Genomic DNA, 15,497 nt, shown 5'->3' on the forward strand with positions numbered 1-15,497 from the left:
CAGGTGCATGTAATTTAGGATAATAAATGTAGTGGAGGTGGACATTTTAAAGGCAGACTAACAGGTCTTTGAGGGTCAGAATTCTAGCTGATAGACAGGTGTTCAAATACTTATTTGCAGCTGTAACATACAAATAAATAGTTTAAAAATAATTTATTGTGATTTCTGGATTTTTTTTTTTTTTTTTTAGATTATGTCTCTCACCTCGATGACAATTTCAGACCCTCCATGATTTCTAAGTGGGAGAACTTGCAAAATAGCAGGGTGTTCAAATACTTATTTTCCTCACTGTGTGTGTGTGTGTGTGTGTGTGTGTGTGTGTGTGTGTGTATATATATATATATATATATATATATATATATATATATATATATATATATATATATACACACACACACACACACACACACACACACACACACACAGTCTAAAGATAGAGAGAGAGAGAGAGAGAGAGAGAGAGAGAGAGAGAGAGAGAGAGAGGGGAGAGGAAAGAAAATGGAGAGATTGGGGAAAAACTTGTATATGTATAATGATGCATCAGTTTATTTTAACATTTACGTGTCAGCGTTAGAAGTTACTTTCTGGGTTCTCTGTAAAATGACACTACACAGATTTTCTTTTTGAGACGGACTGAAAGACGAACAGAGAGAGAGAGAGAGAGAGAGAGAGAGAGAGAGAAAAGGAAAAACAAAAAAAAGAGAGAGAAAAGAGCGATAGAGAACATTTCACAGCTATAACGTAAGCGAGAACAAGAACTAACTTGTTTCCTTAACATTAAATCTAAATCTAAAGTGTTAAAGTGTGATCATTTACTAAGAATTAAAGTGTATTTGTTTACACAAATCGCTGAGGTATATGGGAAAATAACACACTCCAGGCCAGTTTTATATGAAAATAATCCTTTTTCAGAATCCCTGTGTCTTTCATCTTTATCCTTACAGTGTGTCCTGAATTTATTTCAAGAAAAACTCTTAAGTATACACTTAACTTTTCAGACTAGTTTTAGCTTTTAAGTTTATTTTTTTATTTTGCCTGTTCTTTTGGTAAACAAATAATTTTTCCACCTCCACAAGGATCACTTTTCACAGCCAGCCATTAAAATGTACAAAAGGTTAATAGCGTACAGAAACCCTGGGAATTACAGGTAAAAGTGTAAAGCGGTCGTCACAAGCCGCTCTCACCTGCTTGATTGTAATGGCTGGCCTCCAGTCTTTGTCCTCCTCTAAAATTGATAGGCACACTGTGCCAGATGGATATACGTTGGGATGAAACAGCGGCGGCTCGAATTTACCTGAAGGAGGTAAAATGGCATCGGAGATTAATCCTGCAATCATGAGCTGTACATAGAGCACAACACAGAAGTAATAACACTGCAAAACTATTTTCATCACTCACATTTTGGAGGGGAGGACGGGTAATCATCCTTGAAGAGCATCCGCAGTTTGAACAAACCGCCTTCCCAAGGAGTCTGAGGGAGAAGAATATAAGACATTTTATTCAAAAAGGTTATGAACATCATTTGATCATTTACACAACTTTTCAGGGCAAAATTAACTTTTCTTTCAGTTCAGTATTTATACCATCCACAATCATCCACAATTTAAATAGTAACACCTGTACTTCTCATTCACGTATTTGTAGAAGATCAGAAAACACACCAGGTATGCTAGATGGACAAAAGTATTGGGACACCTAACTTTACCCTTCATATGGAGATTGTCCGTAAACTGTTGAATGAAGGATGTCTTTGGATGCGAAAGCATTACATTTTCCCTACACTTGCACTACGAGACCCAAACCTGCTCCACCAGGACAATGCACCTGCACAGCTTTACATAGGTTGGAGTGAAAGATCTTGATTGGCCCGCTATAGAGCTCTAACCTCAACCCTACAGAACATGGATGAACTGCAACATTGACTGCACCCAGGCCTCCCCACCCTATATCAATACCTTACTTTACCAACACCCCTGTGACTAAATGAAATCTCACATCTCCACAAGCACTCTAAAATCTAGCAGAACATCCACCCAGAAGAGTAGAGGGAATTATTACAGCAAAATAGGGACTAAATATGGAAAGTGGATTTTTAAACACCTTAGTCAGGTGCCCACAAAAGTTTGTCCAAATAGTATTTCTTCCCCAATATGATTCATTCTGACTTGCTTTTCTGCTCACCATGGCTGTATAGAGTTATTTCTTTCGGCTTCTCCCGTTAGGGGTCGCCACAGCGGATCCTCCACATATTTGATTTGGCACATGTTTTTACGCTTGATGCCCTTTCTAATGCAACCCTCACCATTTATCCGTGCTTGGGACCGGCACTGAAAGTGGCTGGGGTTGGTTCCCTGACCGGGGATCGAACCCGGGCTGCAGCGGTGAGAGCGGCGCATCCTAACCACTAGACCACCAGGGAACCTGGCTGTATAGAGTTATTAAATTAATCAAATACACTGCATCCACACCTTTCTCATAGACTAGCCTACTTCTCATTTAAAGTTTTGTGTACACTTCATAGAGGCTGGTGTTTGAGAGTTTTGGGAAGACCAGCAGTTTTTTAAATACTCAGATTTTAGGTAGTATTTGGTACCAACAACTATACCAGTGCCAGAGATCCAAAAAGATTTCTGCTGTTTGATAAGAAGTGCAATACGATTGGTTGATTGCATTATTACATGAATGCGCAGGTGTACAGGTGTCACTATGGAGGTGAGGTGTATTTAGAATAAGACCAAACCATCTAATAAGTAATTGCACTGATTGTAATTAGCAATTAACTTAGTTGTTTAAACGAGAGACATAAGAGAGACATTTCTACCCAAACCCAATCGGAGTGTACCAAATTCCACACTTATTAACAACCTGCCCGCCGCACCCACACTAGAATCTTACTTTTCAAGTCTGGATGGAATTAAAGCTGTATTACAGACGTGTGTTATTGTCATCTCTTAGCAGACGCTTCTTCAGCCTAACTACCGATGCTGTGCTTCTACCTCGACAGCGTAAACACTGCACATCAAACCCATCTTAAATGCAACAGTTTCCTACCTTGAGGTTTTAGCTTCCTGGCTGTTTCTAGCTAGCTGTGAAACAATATTGTTTGAGTCAAAGTCTAAAAATGGTGCTAGTGCATGGTGCAAATAGGTCTGCCAGCCAACATCGCCTACTGCATGCACGCTTCAGGGTTTCTGTTTTTTTTTTTTTTTTATTATTTCTCACCACACCGAAAATACCCATGTTCATAAACACCTCTCAGATAGGAAGTTTATACAGTGTTTACAACCAGAGCTGCATAGACACGGTCACCATTTACACCCCCCCCCCCCGAATAATTTCTCAATTATCTTTCTGAAATGCATGACTGGAAAAAAATGTGAGACAAAGATAATTTATGGCAGCTCTATATGTTGTAGAGAGAATCTCACCCCTTTCTTTCCAGGGATAGCGCACTCCCAGTTCATCAGGTTCATTGTTCCATCTGGGTTTTTGGTTGGCACGGCGACAAAACCCTGCGGAAAAAATAAAAATAACAAAACGATAAAATCCATCAACATCGAGCTGAACATAACGGAAATGAACAAAATACATAGATCTCTTAATTGCCTGGATCTCTCTCACACACACACACACACACACACACACACACACACACACACACTGTAAAACCATCAGTCTTTAAACACATGTTGCATACTTTAAGTCCGTAGCAAAAGCCCATTTTAAAGCAGCAGTTTGCACAATATGGGGGATGTTCGAGGCATCATCAGTCTCCCTCAATACAAATGAGGACTTTATATTTATTAGTTAAATATAGCTTGCACAGAAATTGACCTCTTCCCTTTATCAACACCACATTCATCTAGTATTTACCTTCAAAGCTAATTTTAAACTTATGTATAAAATCGTTTTTTTTTTTTTTATCTATTTATTATGCTGTTTTTCAGTGTTCAATAGTTTGTATTACATTTTAAGCTGTTTTTGAAAATCTAAAAGTGAAAGTATTCATTAGGAAAAACCTTAACTGAATTTAGTTGCTGTATCACTTAACAGTGGATATCTGCGACTCCACTGCATCACTGGTCACTAAATTTGTGATCCATATCGCAGGTCATCGAATGATTTGGACAAAATATGGACAAAAGTGCAGTATATGGACAAAAGTATTGGCACAACTGACTTTTGCAGTCACATGCAGTTCAAACTGTTTACACAATTTTTGAGGCACACAATTGCAGTCTTAGGATGTGGTAGCATACAATTTTCACTTCACTCAAACTAGGCGTCCCAAACCTGCTCCAGAATGACAATGCCCAGAGAACAAAACCAGCTCTGTGAAGAGATGCTTTACGTGGGTTGGAGTGGAAGAGTTGATCTGGATCTCAAACCTACTGAACATATTTAGGATGATTTGGAGCTACTCACCACACCTACCTCACCTACCACAGTACCTGACTTTACTAATGCCCTTAAGAATGAACGAGCAAAAATCTCCACAAGTGCTGCGCAAAATCCTATGGAACATCTTCCCAGTGGAAGCTATAACAGCAAATAGAAACTGAATGTGGAACAGGATGCTCAAAAAGCATCTTATGGTCAGGTGTCCTCAAACTTTTGTCCAAACACAGTGTACATGCCTTATTTCTCATTCTCTGTTGCTTCACAACAGCAAAAAAAAAAAAAAAAAAAAAAAAGGGCTGAAAATAAAGTGTAAAAACAAAGCCGAGTTGAAATTGAGGGCTTCGGTATCGATCATTGAAAGCAGCCAGGCATTTCTTGTGCGAAAGTGTCTCAACGAATGTGATCTTATCTTGTATTTACAGCTGAAGTCTCGGATATTCCAGCTGTCTGTCTTCTTGGAATAAAGTCATTACTATGGCAACACACTTCAGCTTCATGTCTTTCGAACAGATAAGGAAACTGCAAATGTGTGTTCGATATTAAGGTTAATCCAGACTTCATACTTACAGGAACTTAAACAGCTTTGTGTGTGTGTGTGTAAACAAATGCCATCAATTCATCTCCAAATTTCCACCTGGTGATTACAAGGTCAGCAAAAAATAAAACCCTGGACACTTAGTTTTTATTTATTGTTACAAGCTGAAGCAGTTAATTACTGTAATTCTGACACAATGACGAAAACACTAAAACTAGCACGCGCACAAACACATGCAGCGGAAAACACGTAGGTGGGGTTAGTACTAGATAAGGGGTCAAACTTTGCATATTTTTAAAAGCTGTTTCCATGCGTGAATATTGTCGTGTACGTTATCCTGCTCAGGTTTTTTTTTTTTTTCCTTACACGTCTTGTAATTGGAACGAAGGACCAAAAATCTCAGGAAAATCTCAGCTGCTAAACTGAGAAAACACGCACAAATGTTACATTTATCACATTAGTGATAATGAAATTGATTCAGCATTCTCCTTCTGAGTGTGAATATACCAAAGTCTGTGCAGGTGTGTGTGTATTTACTGTGCTCTGACATCAATGACGAGATCGCCAATCTGCGTGGTAACGGACATGACTATTTGCTGGCTTCTCTTTGACATTTCATTCTTTTGACAGACGTCCTTTATCCAGAGCAATTTGTGTATAATTTACACACTTGAGCAGTTCCCAGTTGAAGTTCTAGTTTATGCAGCTTGACAGTGTTCGGAATTTTGAGTTCAAATCCCATCAGAAATCCAACATCTTAAGCACTGTTCGACCAAAAGTCTATTTTACCAAAAGCTATTTTGGATCATACTTGCCGAAAACTGATGGATAGGATTTTAAATGGAAAGGATTTAAAAAAATAAATAAATTTCAAAATTTTAAATAGTTACAAAAAAGTAGTGAATCATTAAGAAAATATTTATTAATACATTTTATTACATAAAAAATAAATACTAAATAATAAATATAATATTCCGTTCTCTCTGCACGATACGTCGGTTATACGCCTCTAGAGGCCAATTTTGTAATGACATTTTTCCGGCTTCCGCTCAGCTGTCAGTAGGTGCGTTCACATGGAGCGTTGTGAATCGGTTTACAAGTTCAATCTGGATAAAAACGCCTGAACCAAATGAAACCAAATTCTGTTTAAGGGGGGTGAAATAAACCTTTCTATAAACCGAACAAAATAAAGATTACTGCAGTAAATAAGACCCATTAATTGAGAGACAAAAAAGCGCTTCCTTAAATCTTCCTGTAAATTCAGATGCCTCTCTTCACCTGGCATCTGTGTTAGATCTCACATCGGCCCATTTATTACTACCCTCGCAGAAGATGTACACAAACTCTCGTACTGTGCTCTTGTGAACACAATTGATTTACCATGACAAATTCGCCAAAGCTTCCGAGTTTGTACAAAACAACCGCAACACGCATAATTAGGGGAATTGGATTTCTGACGGTCTCTTCTTTTAGGGCAGAAATCCTTCTACCAGTCCACAAAAATGTGAGGTTTATTTTCCATCCTAAGTCACTAAACTCCAGCAATACAACCTGTTCTCACTACAGACCTTCATCCACATGCTCCTGCTTTTTGGAGGAGGGAGGAAAGTATTGAGATGCTTCTTAGTGATGCACAGCCACCAAAACGCTCAGCTTCGTCTTTCCCCTCATACCTTCCATGGTATTATGCCAACAAATTCCATGTTGACAGGACTGGACATTTCCAGGGGGTTCTTCTTTAAGGGCTCAGCAGTAGCAGCTTAACAGTGCTGAGATTTGAACTTTCCAATCAGAGGTCCAACATCTGAAACACTGTTGGACACTTGATTGACTTGAGAACGTTCAGACTCGTATGCTCAACGCTTTTCCACCTCGCGTGGCTCAAAACTTTATACACCGGTCTCATGTTATAAATACTATATTATGGTTTAAATGAAAGCACCACACAAATTATATACAGAATAATATAAAGTCACAATGCATCACAAGGCAGTCATGAACTGTATATTTACTAAATATTTAACATAAAAATAAATAAATAAATAAATAAATAATACAATAAATATCCCAAGATCCCACATTCAAATGCATTTTATTTTTTATCTTTAAAATTGCAAAATGATTTAAAATTAGCAGTGGTCCTAATAAAATAAATTTGCCTTCCAACTAACGACTCCCTCTTTGGGGGACCATTAATGTATCTTACTTCCATTATTTTTTGTAAATGTGTCATAGTAGTTGGTAATTAAAGGGTAGGAGGATGCGTCAGACAGGACAACAGGCGAGACGAGATGAGACAAGACAGTAGACACAACAGACATGACTCATAAGAACAGAAGGTGGGATGGAATATATATAAATTAAAAAAATTAAAATAAATAAAAAAGTTGTATAAATCATGAAACACTATTTGGACAAATTTAACAACCTCCACTCTTCTGGGAAGAAGTTCCACTAGGGTTCGGAGTGTGATTGAGGAGACTTGTGCTCATTAAGCCACAATGGTGTTAGTAAAGTCATGTAGTGCTGTATGGTAAGGAGGCCTGGGGTGCAGTCAGCTTTCTGAATCCAAAGACATCCTATAAGATTGTGTTTTGTAGTAACAGTTTGTGAAGGAATTCTACAGTATATGACTGCAGAGGTCAAGTGTCCCAATACTTTTCATACAGTGTAGCTCTTACATTCAGAGCAATATCACAACATGGAAAATTTTAACTTTTTTTTGTTTGTACATTTTTGCTGTTTGTCTGAACATATAAACGTTACAAAATTCAACAAATCTCCAGAATGGCCTTGAGTTCTTATCCCATATCTTTCTGTAGTCTCTTTTGTCCATTGTCCTTACAGTTAGAACAGAAAATTCAGCTCATTCAGTGACACCCATCAACAGTTATTCAATTCCATGATCATTTCCTTATCAGTAAAAAAACCTTTCTGCACACTACTGATAATCCATTTCAACTTTACTGTTTTATTGAATACAAATACCCAGTCTACTTACAAATGGATGATCTTTCCGCCAAGCCTTTCGTTCTTGAGCGAGGCGACTCAAAGCTATACCGGACATGACTTTGACAGCTCCTTAAACTGATTACTAGGAACCTGGAGGGAAAGAAATGAAGATCGCGCATCTAACATCCTGCTTTGATCACCTTAAAAAAACACTTTAAACATGCAACCCGATCAGATTCTCATTAAATTAATAGACAGCTAATTTGATTTGTTGTCATTTTGTTTTGAAAATAAAAATCAGAGAGAAATATATATTTACAGGTGGCTGATTAATCCAGATATCTTAATATATTCGGACACACCCTGAATATTTATCAAATATACTAATACATCCTGGCATGTCAACCTTTTCTGATGAATCACATATATACATACTACCTAACATTTATGCATACAACTTCCAATACTTCCTAAAAATTTCCCTACAGCGCCCTACACTTTCTAACGTACAGTATCTCACAAAAGTGAGTACACCTCTCACAGATCAGCATTTGTTTTATTATATCTTGGTGGTGTTATGTTGGAAAACTGTCGTTCGGCCCAGTTTCTGAAGGGAGGTCATGTTCTGCTTCAAAACACCACATGTTGGAATCCATGTTTCCCCTCAATGAACTACAACTTTTCAGTACCACTCATGCAGCCCCAGACCATGATGCTACCACCACCATGCTTGACTGTGGGCAAGTCAAAATTTTCTTGGTACTTCTCACCAGAGCGTCACAACACATGCTGGACACCATCTGAGCCAAACATGTTTGTCTTAATCTCATCAGACCACAGGACATGGTTCCAGTAATTCATGCTCTTGGACAGGTTGTCTTCAGCAAACTGTTTGCAGGCTTTTTTGTGAGCCAGCGTCAGAAGAGGCTTAATTCTGGGACGACGGCCTGCAAACCGACTTGTTGCAGTGTATAGTCTGAGCTAGGGCTGTACGATTTAGGAAAAATGTCATGTTGCGATTATTGTGGTGAATATTGCCATAGCGATATAATAAATGGTGTCACTAAGCCACTTGATTGGTTATCAAGGAAATTGCACACACAATAGTTATAATGTTAAAATGTGAATTTGTTTTTTAAAATGAATATTTACAAAATAAAATTACATTTGCATTAACGTAAACATTTTTCTCTCCAAGGTACAGCTGAATTAAATAAAATCTATAAATAAAAATACATTTTCACACAAAAATAAGATATTTGGAACATTTTGCCCAAACAAATGTTTGGGCAAAAGTAGGAGTAAGAGTAGGAGTAGTTTTTTTTTTTTCAGTGTCAGTTTGCTCGGCCTCTATCAATCCAATTATCTGGTCTTTTTTGTTTTGTAAACTATTCAATGTAAACTACACATAAACTACACAGAAAATATGTCCACACATGCACTTGTTTATTTAATTAAATTGCAATATTTGCCATCGTATAAATCGCACCAGCTGACATCGCGATTGCAATATACTTAATCGGGTCTGAGCACTGACAAGCAAAGCTTCCGTTTCTGGATCCTCTAAAGCAATGCTGCAGCACTCGTGTGTCTGTTTTTTTGAAGCAGCTTCTGCATCTGATGCACAGCACAAGGACTCAACTTCTTTGATGGACCCTTGCGAGGTCTGTTCTGAGTGGAAACTGTCTTGGAAAACCTCTGTATGACCCTGATTACTGTACTCAGTTTCGGTGTGTTACTGATCTTCTTATAGCCTCGGCATCTTTGTGGAGAGAAACGATTCTAATTCTCAACTCATCAGAGAGTCTTTACAGTGAGGTTTCCTTGTTGAACATCCAGTGGTCAGTATGAGAGAATTGTACTCAAAGCACCACATTGCAACTGCTCTAATACAAGATACACAAATTTGTATGTTCCTGTCAAGCAGACAAAAACATGATCATGATAAATAGGACGTGTCTGTGTGGTTAAACGATGTTATTTAGACAATAATGACTATGTTATATTATTTTCAGAGGACAGTAAATCTGTACTGCTACACAAGCTGCACATTGACTACTCTAATATATATCCAAGTTTCATTTTTATAATATTGTCCATTGAGAAGATCTACTAAAATGGTTGCTGAAAGGTGAGGGGTGTACTCAGTTTTGAGAGATACAGTATATACATGAAGTTTCCCACACTTCCCTAAAAACATATTTCTTCAGCCTCAGTCACTTCCTACTTCAACATTTCCCTACAGCTCCTGACACTTCCTAAAAATACTGTTCTGCACCTCCAGACACACATCAATGCAGCTCCTGACTAGGGTTGCAAAATTCCCAAAATTTTCAAGACTGGCAACTTTCCATAGAAATTAATAGGAACAGGGAATTTACAAAATTGCAGGGCAATATATAGGGCTTCTGAGGCCACACCACCTACATGCACTGTGCTTTCCTCCATATTATAAAACTCATTATTTCTTGAATCCTGCACACAAAACGTAACAAAAGGAAATTTTGTGCATAATAAAGTTCTTTCTTTCTGCTTCTCCCATTTGGGGTCGCCACAGCGGACCATCCACATGTTTGATTTTTATGCTGGATGCCCTTCCTAACGCAACCCTCCCCATTTATCTGGGCTTGGGACCGCCACTAATGCTTGTGCAATCCTAATGGCTGGGGTTGGTTCCCTGACCGAGGATCGAACCCGGGCCGCAGCGGTAAGGGGCGGGGTTACAGACGGAGCGGGGGTTACAGACGGAGCGCGGGGGATGGATTACAGACGGAATTACAGAGGGGCAGGGGAGGAATTGCAGAGTGAACAGGGGTGGGGTTATTACAGAGGGGCAGGGGAGGAATTACAGAGGGGCGGGGAGGAATTACAGAGGGGCGTGGGGAGGAATTACAGACTGAGCGGGGGATTACAGACTAAAGGAATTAGGGATGGAAGGAATTACAGATGGAAGGCTGGAATGAATAATGCACTGATTTAGAGAAAGAAGAAAGGTGGAAAGAATGAAATGTGAGATGAAAGAAAGGAGGAAAGAAGAGAAACAAAAAAATTATAATACAAAAATTGTGGGACGAAAGAAAAGAAATTTAAGAAAGTAGTAAGGAATTTCAGGAGGAATGAGAGAAGGGATTATGAAAGGAACGAGAGAAGGAATGAAGAAATTAAGGATGAAAGGAAGGTCGGAAGTATAAATTGTGGGACGAAAGGAAGAACTTCAAGGAAGAAGCGAGGAATTAATGGAGGAAGGGAAAAGGAATTATGGAAGGAAGTAGGGAGGAAAAGAAAAAAATAAATAAATAAACAGTAAGAACGGAAGTAAAGAAGGAAGAAGGGAAGTAAGTGGGGGGGAAAAAAATCTAAATGGACCCAGAACATGCAACCAGAATTTCTGCAGAAATGGCTACTAACTCTGTATTTCATTATTTCTATACTGCATGAAAAAAATAATAATCTCACGTGCTGTTTATCATTTTAATACACTTTTAAATAAATAAATAAATAAATAAACCTAATGTTGATGTCGTATATTATGATCTTGCAATTACGCTGAAAATGTACAAACGATGTCCTTAATAGTAATGGGAAATGAGTATTATAGTGAGAGTGAGAGAGTGTGTGTGTGTGTGTGTGTGTGTGTGTGTGTGTACGAACAGCTCGCTAATGAAGATGCTCCACACGGAGCTAGCATCCCAGCTAACGAAATTACAAACCAAACCCCACAATCCCACACCGACTTACTACCATTTTCTCTTTAACCTCGGTTTCACGCTTACCTCCAAATAAAACGACCGTATTCTCTTTGGCAAACAAGCAACTAACGTGTAAAGGAATGCGAATCAAACTCCACAAACACTTTCTCGCTGTAGCTGGATGGATAGCGAAGTTTCCCTCCTGTAAAAACATAGGATCATTAGGACCCGGGGGAGTCCTCCAAGTGCCTGAGTAAAAATATCGTCGGTTATTTATCTCTGTAGATTTAGAAAAAAAACATATGCATAAATAAAAAATTTTATATATACATACATACATTATTTTTTATACCGATAGAAGTAAGCAGTAAAATGCATTTATTATAAAGAGGAAACACAAGCTACCATAAAAAAATCAGAAATGGTATAAAGCGGCTTACAAAGAACAAAGCGTATATTGTTGTTATTATTATTATTTACTTAAATATGCATATTTTAAATATAAGATTATGAGGACCTTTTATTTATCAGGCGAAATGCCGGACAACTCACCGCCGCTCGACCGGAAATCTGTTCAAAATGGCGCCCTGCCCCTTTAGTGACGTCACGCGCTAAAAATAAATAAATAAATAAATAAACAAGTTTATCTATAACGTTTAACTTTGTAGTGAAGAGATCAAATCGTTTTAATGACTTGCTTCTTTAAATCTCGTTCGTAATTTTTTTTTTAATAATTCAGTTCAATCTGTTCCTTTGCTCAGAAATAAAATAAAAAAATTACTTTTCAATAAGCAGATCCCCCAACACTTGTACACACACTAATTGACTACAGTTCCAACAATAATTAAAATATGACAATATGACATCTAAGGACAAATTATGATAAACAGAATGAGTAGCTTTACCTCTCATATCTTCTGGTATGAAAAACATTTATATAAAAAAAAAAATTTGTTTACATTTTGGCTACTGTTCAATTTTGTTCACTTTGTCCTGTCACAACAGGTTTACTGGCAAAGCTATTTTGTGTTTTGTCCTGCACTGTCTTGTGTTGTCTTTGCACTGTCTTGTGTTGTCTTGAACTGTCTTTTGTTGTCTTTGCACTGTCTTGTGTTGTCTTGCACTGTCTTGTGTTGTCTTGAACTGTCTTGTGTTGTCTTTGCACTGTCTTGTTGTCTTTGCACTGTCTTGTGTTGTCTTTGCACTGTCCTGTGTTGTCTTTGCACTGTCTTGTGTTGTCTTGTGTTGTCTTTGCACTGTCTTGTGTGGTCTTGCACTGTCTTTTGTTGTCTTTGCACTGTCTTGTGTGGTCTTGCACTGTCTTGTGTTGTCTTTGCACTGTCCTGTGTTGTCTTTGCACTGTTTGCACCAGGTTGCACACATGCTTTTTATGTAACTAGGACACTTACTAGTTCTTAGCCCTCTGTTTTCTGTTTTCTGTGATTGTTGTTGTATGCAGCATCAGGGTTCTGGAGGAACGTTGTTTCATTTCACTGTGTACTGCGTCAGCTATATATGGTTGAAATTACAATTAAAACTTCTTGACTCTTTACTCTTGACTTTATCATATCTCCATAACTTCTGCAACCCAACCAATACAGTATGCTTGTTTTGCTTCCTGAATTTAGGCCACTTTATTATCGAATCTCTTTCTCGCTGCATTTAGAAAGACAGTCTTAGACCAGAATGTTTGCAAGGTTCTCGCCTGTGTGAAAGCACCCATAGTTTCGATGGAAAACAACGTTTTGAGCAAAGGAAAATTATTCACACGTCTTTCAATTATATATTACCGAAACACAGAGAAGGCAGAGCTGCACTCGATAGATTACTAAATATTTACATATAGATGGAATATGGCTTTATTTACTTTTTTTTTGTTTTTATCCGGGCACTACAGCTCTGTCATTTGGCCCAGTTTAGTATTTGATAATAGCTGAAAAGTCAGAGTTGATAAAATATCCGATTCTTTCAGCCGGTGTCTCTTCATTTTTATTTTTATTATTATATTACTATCTATTATCTATGATCAGAATCGGGATTGAATCAAATATTTTTTTGGTATCAAAGAAACACAGAGAACGCATAGCTGCACTCCATAGATTAGTAGATATTTACATTTACTTTATCTACACCTTTTGTTCATCAGGCCACTACAGCTCTGTCCTTTGCTTAGTTTAGGGGCTTATATCTACAGCTAAATGTCATCTGCAACCCAACCCACACACCATGCTTGGCTTGCTTCCTGAATTTCGAATGGAATCTCTTTCTTGCTGAATTCTAACAGACAGTCTCGAGCCGATCTGGTTGTACAAATGAACCATTACAAAACACCTCAGGGTTCGATTCAAACAAGCACACATAGTTTTAGTGAAAAATTATTTCTAATAATTATTTATCATATATTTCAATGTATTTTATTTCTTAGTTGAATCTGACTGGGTAAATTAGGAGGCATGCAGAGCCTAAACTCAAACAACAAGTCAGAATTGATAAAAAAATAATAATAATAATAATAATTTTAAATGGGAGCATGCAACAAATTGAAAAGAATTTCTTATAAAAAGACGAAAAATCCACAGTTCGGTATGTACCTCGGTTTTTAAATCACAGTTCGATCAATTCTGGTATGATGTGGGGAAAGAAATGCAAAACATAAAATTGCTTGTCATTTTTAAATAACACACTTTATTATTATTAATATTTTTGATCAAATTTTGAACAGTAACATTTTTAAAACAATTTTAAATAAAATGCCTGCTTGGTTAAATAATATATAAAATAATATTTTATAATATTTTATAAAAATAGAATAAATTTAATGAATGCAATAAACTTTTAATAAAATTTAAACAAATTTTTTTTAATAAAATTTTTAAACAAATTTAATGAATAAAATAATGTAATTTAATTTAAATCATAAAAATATTGAATTATCTAAAAATATGTTCGATGTAACTCTTCTACTTATTTTAGCATACTTTAAAAAATGTCTATTCTTTTCATCCTTTATTCATTCACTCCCTCGATATGTGGAACCTTCAGGATTTTCTCCTTTTAAGAGAAATTCTTGAAGCTGGACATAAAGCGCTAAAGAACGCTAACGCTAGTACTTTTAATTTCACTGCAAGTTGTATTCTGCATATAACCATGTTTGTGACAAACAAAAAATCTTGAATCCATACCACTAGCATTAGCCGCTAGCCACTTCCTGGTTAGCGGCTAACGCTAGCACTATTAATTCTTTACCGCTTTCATGCATACGCAAAATAAATCCTATTTCCGGTACAGAGTGAGAATACACAGTGACACTGCGCTAACTCTAGGTTTTTTTTTATACCCATGGCATTGTTGTGTATGTTTTTAAGTAAAAAAATTATGTAAAAAAAAATGCTCAAAGTACAAGGTGGAGACTAAGCAAACTTACGATCTGCAAATTAATAAGTTCTTTAAGAAACCTTTTAACTATGTTCTGCATGTAAAATGGATTCAACTTCTGCAATCTTTGCACTGGTGTAAAAATGGCAATCTCTAAACTGCATCGTCATCTTCGGGAAAAGGGTGAAGTCCGCAGGAGCTAAATCTGGCAAGTATTGTTGGAGCAGAAGTGAGATCATGTAAATTGTTCTTCGATGTTCATCATGCACAAGTTGCCAAATGGTTTTGACATTTCTGGGGGTTGGGCTCATTAAAGGTCTTTCTGATCTCTCATTGTCATACAGTGATGTTCTTCTGCTCTTGAAATGTGTGTGCCTCTCATTGCCGCATTGCTGTATGTCAAACATAAGACATGTCAAACATCTCTGTGGCAGATTTACACAGTTTCATGCACATATTCATGTCTTTGTTCTAACTTGCTGTCTATGATGTAATAACAGATGCGGTAATTCACGTGATCAGAATAGCACCAGTTTTAATTTGTT

General features: G+C 37.2%; 1 protein-coding gene across 1 annotated transcript in view; it reads right to left on the reverse strand.

Annotated features, from left to right (window-relative positions):
* Positions 1-11,817, reverse strand: part of ube2ia (ubiquitin-conjugating enzyme E2Ia) — an 18,393-nt gene extending 6,576 nt beyond the window's left edge. The window contains exons 1-5 of the mRNA XM_046835129.1: positions 11,662-11,817; positions 7,938-8,038; positions 3,429-3,512; positions 1,399-1,471; positions 1,185-1,294 (exon numbers count right to left, since the gene is read on the reverse strand). Coding sequence (XP_046691085.1) covers positions 1,185-1,294; positions 1,399-1,471; positions 3,429-3,512; positions 7,938-8,003 — 333 coding nt within the window. The 5' untranslated portion in view covers positions 8,004-8,038; positions 11,662-11,817. The remainder of the gene's footprint in view (positions 1-1,184; positions 1,295-1,398; positions 1,472-3,428; positions 3,513-7,937; positions 8,039-11,661) is intronic.
* Between the last annotated feature and the right edge of the window lie 3,680 nt (positions 11,818-15,497).

Source organism: Silurus meridionalis, chromosome 22, assembly GCF_014805685.1.
Source record: "Silurus meridionalis isolate SWU-2019-XX chromosome 22, ASM1480568v1, whole genome shotgun sequence".
NCBI lineage: Eukaryota > Metazoa > Chordata > Actinopteri > Siluriformes > Siluridae > Silurus > Silurus meridionalis.